Source organism: Alligator sinensis, unplaced genomic scaffold (assembly GCF_000455745.1).
Source record: "Alligator sinensis unplaced genomic scaffold, ASM45574v1 scaffold225_1, whole genome shotgun sequence".
NCBI classification, from domain to species: domain Eukaryota; kingdom Metazoa; phylum Chordata; order Crocodylia; family Alligatoridae; genus Alligator; species Alligator sinensis.
The window spans coordinates 1,952,610-1,958,609 of NW_005842180.1; the positions used below are offsets into that span (position 1 = coordinate 1,952,610).

Here is a 6,000-nt window from a genome sequence, read left to right on the forward strand (position 1 = left end):
AGTCAGTCCTTCTACCTAGTTTTTACAGTGTAACTATCAAGCTTTTCTGCTTTCTAACTCTCATAAAAATGAAAATGTGCTTGGCAGATTCCTTTCCAACAGTCCTGACATAGGAAGTCAAGCATTTGGCTGAAGAATATATCTAAGTGAGGGTTTAACTACAGTAAGCAGTATGTACTGATTTTTTTTCTGTATTTGTCCCTTCAGTTTGGTTTATGAAGGATGTACTATTAAAAACTTGCTTTTTACCAACAGAAAATATAGTGTAAAGGTAGTCTGATCTGGGTAGAGCCAAACAGAGTACTGTACCTCCTTGATGTGCCAAAAGCTTTGTGCATTTACCCCTGTTTGCTTTGTTTTGGTGAAATAGGATTCCCCTAAAGGGAGATCAGGAGCTTGAAGCAGAGATGTAGTTTATCATTTTCTTTAATCCTACATAAAAAGCATAACAGTGACATTTCAAAGTACAGTCATACAGGCAAGTTTTTTCAACATTTTTACACTATCGTCTTAAAAAGAGACTTGCTGGAATATATAGAGCTCATATAAAGGGTGTTATGCTAACACAAAGAATAGTATCAGCCTTGCACAGTGTTGATATGAAAAGAATACTGAATGTGATTCTGAATGTGTATTTAGCTTATTGATCTATTACATGAAAAAGGATGCTCAGAAAGATAATCATAGATATGGACAGTGCTATACCATCATTTAGTATTGCAGGTCTGATTATCTGTCTATACCTCAGTTTCCTGAACTGTGAAATGGGGAAACTTCTTACTTTAATATTTCTGTAATATTATGTTAAGAGCCTCAGATGGGGGCTCTATAAGTACACACTAACATTAGTATAATAATCCAGGGGACGTCTACACATGCAATTAATGCAATTGAATATACTCTGACTCAAGTTGAGCCAAAGTAAACCAATCCTAATATGACCAACTACACGTTTTTTTAAGCACAGTAATACCGGATACCACTTGTATCCTGCAGGACTATTCAGCAGCACATAAATTAGTCTGCTGTACACTAATTGCCTTGCACATGAAGACAGTGATGCTTTACTGCGTAGAAAATTAGTTTGCTGTGCAGTTGAGTATCTTATGTAGATGCACCCACAGGGTATTATTTGAGAAACTTGAAACCAAGTATTGAATGCATTATCTCTATAAACACTTATTAAAATAATGAACCTTGTGTGTTGTCTTTCATGGTAATATGAAGAATAAGTGTACAGTCGACACTTCACCTTTCTTCTTTTGATTAAACATAAAATCCAGAGTTCATTTTCACTTGCATCAGCTCAGCAGGATCAGTCTGAATGAGTGGCTGGTTATGAGCCTACCAAACATGCACGTCAGTGCTGTAGGCATCAGTTATGGTGATACAGAACATAACATTGTTCACTGCAAGTAATTTTCTCTGCATACTGAACTGGAACAAGCATTGTCTTTCATAGGAAATCTAAGATGAATTGTTCATCTTTAACCAATGTTGTTCATTGAAAACTGCCATGATACTTTAAATAAGAATTAGAATTTATATCAGAGTCTTGAAATAATTTCATCTAGGGTCATTCGATTACGCTTAGCTCAATTCCCTTGAAATTTCAAGGGATATAGTATTCTTTGAATGACAGTATTCAAGGATATAGTATTCCTTTTCACCTCTCATTCTAGACTGTTGTAATATATTGTTGAACAGCTGCTTCATGACACTCCACCAGAGGCAGGTGAATTAATCTTTCTACATCAATTACAGCTTCAGAAGTATATTTGGAGGCTTAATTAGTATTTGGAAACTGCTTTAGGAAACACTGGTGATCACTGCTTTCGATGCATTATTGCTAACAAGTAATGGTGTTTCTGAGTTGAGTTACAGACTCCACTGGTACTATTTTCCTAATAATCATCTTTATAGCCCCTCTTAATGCACATTTTTTCCCTCTAGAATAGAAAACAGGTACAAACTTAATTTCAAAGCTACATTTTTAGAAGCACGTGATGATGATCCTCACAGACTGGAGACTTTTGCTGCTGGTGAAAGGTCTTGTCCAGAATTTGCCCAACTCCCTGTGCAATTCCACTCTTCTCCCCTTTGTGTAACTTTTTTTTTTCAGATTCAGGTATGAAGGCGAAAATACTATAGGTTACACGTGGGGTATAGCCTGATCATGAAATATGTACAGTAGTGTATAAATGACAAAGTCATGGCATGTATCACAGTGTGGCACCTAAAAAGCTAACCGCACTTTGGGGACCTAGTTCAGCCTTGGTGTAAGCAGGCACAACTTTTTGTTTTAATTATATCCCTAGGTCAAAAGTTGGTGTAAAGAGAATGGTACTTGATTTACAAAGCTGCTCAGTAGGTTTTCCTCATAGGTTAGCTTTCAAACCCTCCTGTAGTTCTAGAAAGAAATTGATCTCTCTATAAGGAAACACGCAGTTAGCTGGCTGTCCTGGTCTTTCCTTCTTCATAGGAAGGGGGAAGCAATCAGAGCTCTTCATGTGCTTCTTCCCTTCTCAGCCTATAGAATGCTCCTGCAGTCTTTAGTCCAGCTGTCCAGAGACTGTGCTGTACTTACCACTGCCCAAAAGCTGGGATTCAGGGAAAGGAGTGGAAAATTCTAGTTTCCCTCTCCCTGAGGTGCCCTTGGTGCTAGTATGGGAATGAAGGAGCAAGATAGCTGAAGAAGCATCAGAAGGTGAAAAAAAGAGGACAGATGGCAGAAACAACCATATCTAGGAAAAGCTTTTTATTTGGGGTAAGCAGCTCAATTGTAATGGAAGTTTGCATAAGCCAGAAAACCACAATAGACAAGTTTTTGCACATGTTTGAAGGGGAGCAGATTCCTTGGTGGAGTCTGTTGGAGGTGAGGATTGGAGACAAATGTAATTGATCTGGAATTCATTGAGTATGTCTTGAGATATGGGCTAGGGACAAAAGTTACATATAAACCAGTTTAAATAATCAGAAACTGGTTTAAACCTGTAACAGAACAGAAGCTCAGTGCACATAAACCATTTCAAAATGGCTGAAACTGGTTTAAGATGAATCTGTTTGAATTTGGTATCAGATTTAACTGATTTGGGTCAAACCAGTTATGAAACTTCTGTCCCAAACCCCTTCCTTGTTCAGATTAAATCACAGTCTCCCAGCATGCTTTCCAGCCCTGGGCTGGGCTGGGCTGTGCTGCCTGCTCCCCCAATCTAACCCGGTCTGGGGCTAGGGAGAGGGGTTAAATCCACCTTCTCCAGAGTACAGAGCTGCCCTGCTGCTAAACTTACTGAAACTTACTGCTGGCTGCAGCTGTAGACTACAAATCCCAGAGGTGCCTGGAAACAGGAAGAGGAAGTGATGAGCAACCCTGGAGAGTCCTGCTGCTGTGATTGTGGACTGCAAATCCTTAATCCTTGGGGGCAGCAGGACAAGGAACCAAATACACAGCCCATGCTGGCTACATGCCAGAGAGGCATGCTCTAGCATCCCTTGGCTTCTGGCCTGAGCCACTGCAAGCATGTGGCTGCATTCCCTGAATCAGAAGTAAATGTGTATCCAGTTGTTTCTCAGTTTAATCTCTGCAGTTTAGACTAATTTACAAAGACTGAATAGATTCAACCTCGGGCTTTTTGACTGTCTGTACTTAGCCATGAGAGAAAAAAGCAAATTAAGTCATTAGGAATCTTTGTGAATGAAGGAGCTATTGTGGGGTCTGTAGTGTCAGGAAAATGAATGAATTGTAGAAAACTCTTTACATTTCATAGCCAGGGAGAATTCAGTGAGGAAATCTCTGTATTTGTTGAGGGTAACACAATTGATGGTTTTGAGGGGGGTCGGGAGGAGGGAAGTAAGGGGAAGTTGGAAAAAAAAATAGGAAGGGAAAAAGTGGAGGTGAGACTTGAGGTTGAAACCATTATAGTCTCCCAAATGCAAAAACAGACTTTAACTGCTACAAGTTGTTTTCCTGACAGCTGGACTCTGAGCAAATCCCCTGGCTAGACAAAATCTAATTCTATTGAGTCCATTTTCTCTCTTTTTTTATTTCTTTTTTTTTTGGTCAATAGATGTTGGCAGGTGTATTACATCAGAGCTCACATTGGGTTCAGTGTTGGAGTAAGTAGCAGTCAGGAAATACTTTATGTTCTATCTTCCTGTTAGTTGGTTTATTTTCCTTCAACTTAACCTTGACATAAACTACTTTCTGGGTTTCTCTGCTGAAAAAATGACAAAGACTTCCATGGAATCATCTGCTTGACTCGGGCTGTGGTTGACTTTATATAAATTAAGTTGTAAATGATTGTATACCAGGTACAAAACAGAACCTCACTACTTTTTCAATCCAAGTGACAAGGCTGTTTCTGTGGTAAATGTAATGTGTATGAAAAAATCACTTTTCTACATCAGAAGGGAACATGAGGCATGTTTAGTAAGTGACTAAAAATTAGGTTTTAGGTAACTTTATCTTTAGACATTAAAGAAATCCTAAGATAGCTCTCTAATTTTACTGTGCTAAATACTAATCCAATCTTACTTCCTTTTTAGCAATTGCAGACAGTTGCGGACAAGGGCTATGCATGCGGCCTTCGGGTTCATTTACAGATATTTTCTGAAATTTAAAACTTGCTTTTATCTGCCCTTTTTCAGATATTAGAAATTTGTTCTAGAGGCCACATTCTCTTTTTCAACCCTTGGAGAAAAACACCTGCCTTTAAAGCAATGCTCTTCAATAAGGAGTTGATGAAGCTTTGTCAGTTTCCCAGTCTACAGTAACCTACTCTTTATATAACACTGGACTAAAATAGCTATAGTGTATTCATTGCATGTATCAAGAATGGTGAATCATCTGATGCCTGTCATATTTCTCCAGCTGAAGGAGGAACTTCGTAAAAAAACATGCTTTTGAAAAACACAGTAGTAATTCCTTGGGGGTTTGTTTTATTGTTTTCAGGGTGCTGGGTGCACTGCACTGGTGGTAGCTGTGGTTGCAAGGAAGTTAGAACTTACCAAAGCTGAAAAACATGTGCATAATTTCATGATGGATACCCAGCTAACTAAGAGAGTAAGTCATAACTGCAGATCTTTATATTCACAACTGAAAAGGAATGTTATGTTCATTGTATTTCTGTGGTGCATTTAAAACATAAGTAGACATTGTATTTATTAATAGGCATAATCCTGCAAGATGCTGAGGGGTATTGGACATCCTGAACTTCTTTCATAATTAATGGGAGTTGCAGGTTCTCAGCCTTTTCGAGGATTTTGCCATATGGCAGTAGATTTGTAGAAGCTAGAACATAGCAGGAAGATAACTCAAAGAAACAGCAAGGAACATAATATTGTTTTAAAACAGAAGTTTGATATGTTAAACTGAAGCCAGTTTTACACCGTATCTGAGAGAAGAAATTCCAGTATATGTATAATTCTTGTATCTCTTAGATGTAATAAGTGATAGCTTGAACTCCTGAAAGTCAGGCATACAAAGACTGTTCTTTATGAAAGTGAGATGCTTTCTTACAAACAAAGGTATCTTAAAGAATAGGTTTAAAATTGCTCACAATACCATGTGAGTTAAGTCTTTGCTGTTGCTTCATTTCCATGGTTTGTTCAATCAGCCATTTACAATAAGGTTGTAGTCCGGTTAGGACTGGGTATTTGACTGGTCAAAAAATACTTCATTAATTGCCTGGTCAAATATTTTTAAATAATGGTCAAATATTATCAAATAACAGTCAAATAGTTTAAGTATTAATTTCTTGAACAGTGAAGAGAGATGCTTTAACCTTCAGTAGGTTAGATACTTATGCTAATTACAAAAAAACCAACTAGTTAAATGCTAATGCAAAACAATTGAATTAAATTCTAAAAAATTGTAATAAATGTTTATAACTATCAGTTTTAGGTAAATGTGAATGGTATTCAAGACTGAAGAGTTTTTTTCCTTGGCTTTTATTCTGAAACCTTAGGGTCATTCTGAACAGTTACTAATCACCCCCCCCC

General features: G+C 37.8%; 1 protein-coding gene across 6 annotated transcripts in view; it reads left to right on the forward strand.

The window, feature by feature from the left end:
* Positions 1-6,000, forward strand: part of KCNN2 (potassium calcium-activated channel subfamily N member 2) — an 89,826-nt gene that overhangs the window by 71,018 nt on the left and 12,808 nt on the right. For all 6 annotated transcript variants that reach the window (XM_025207064.1, XM_025207065.1, XM_025207067.1 and 3 more), the window contains one exon: positions 4,952-5,062. In XM_025207064.1, the coding sequence (XP_025062849.1) occupies positions 4,952-5,062 (111 nt within the window). The remainder of the gene's footprint in view (positions 1-4,951; positions 5,063-6,000) is intronic.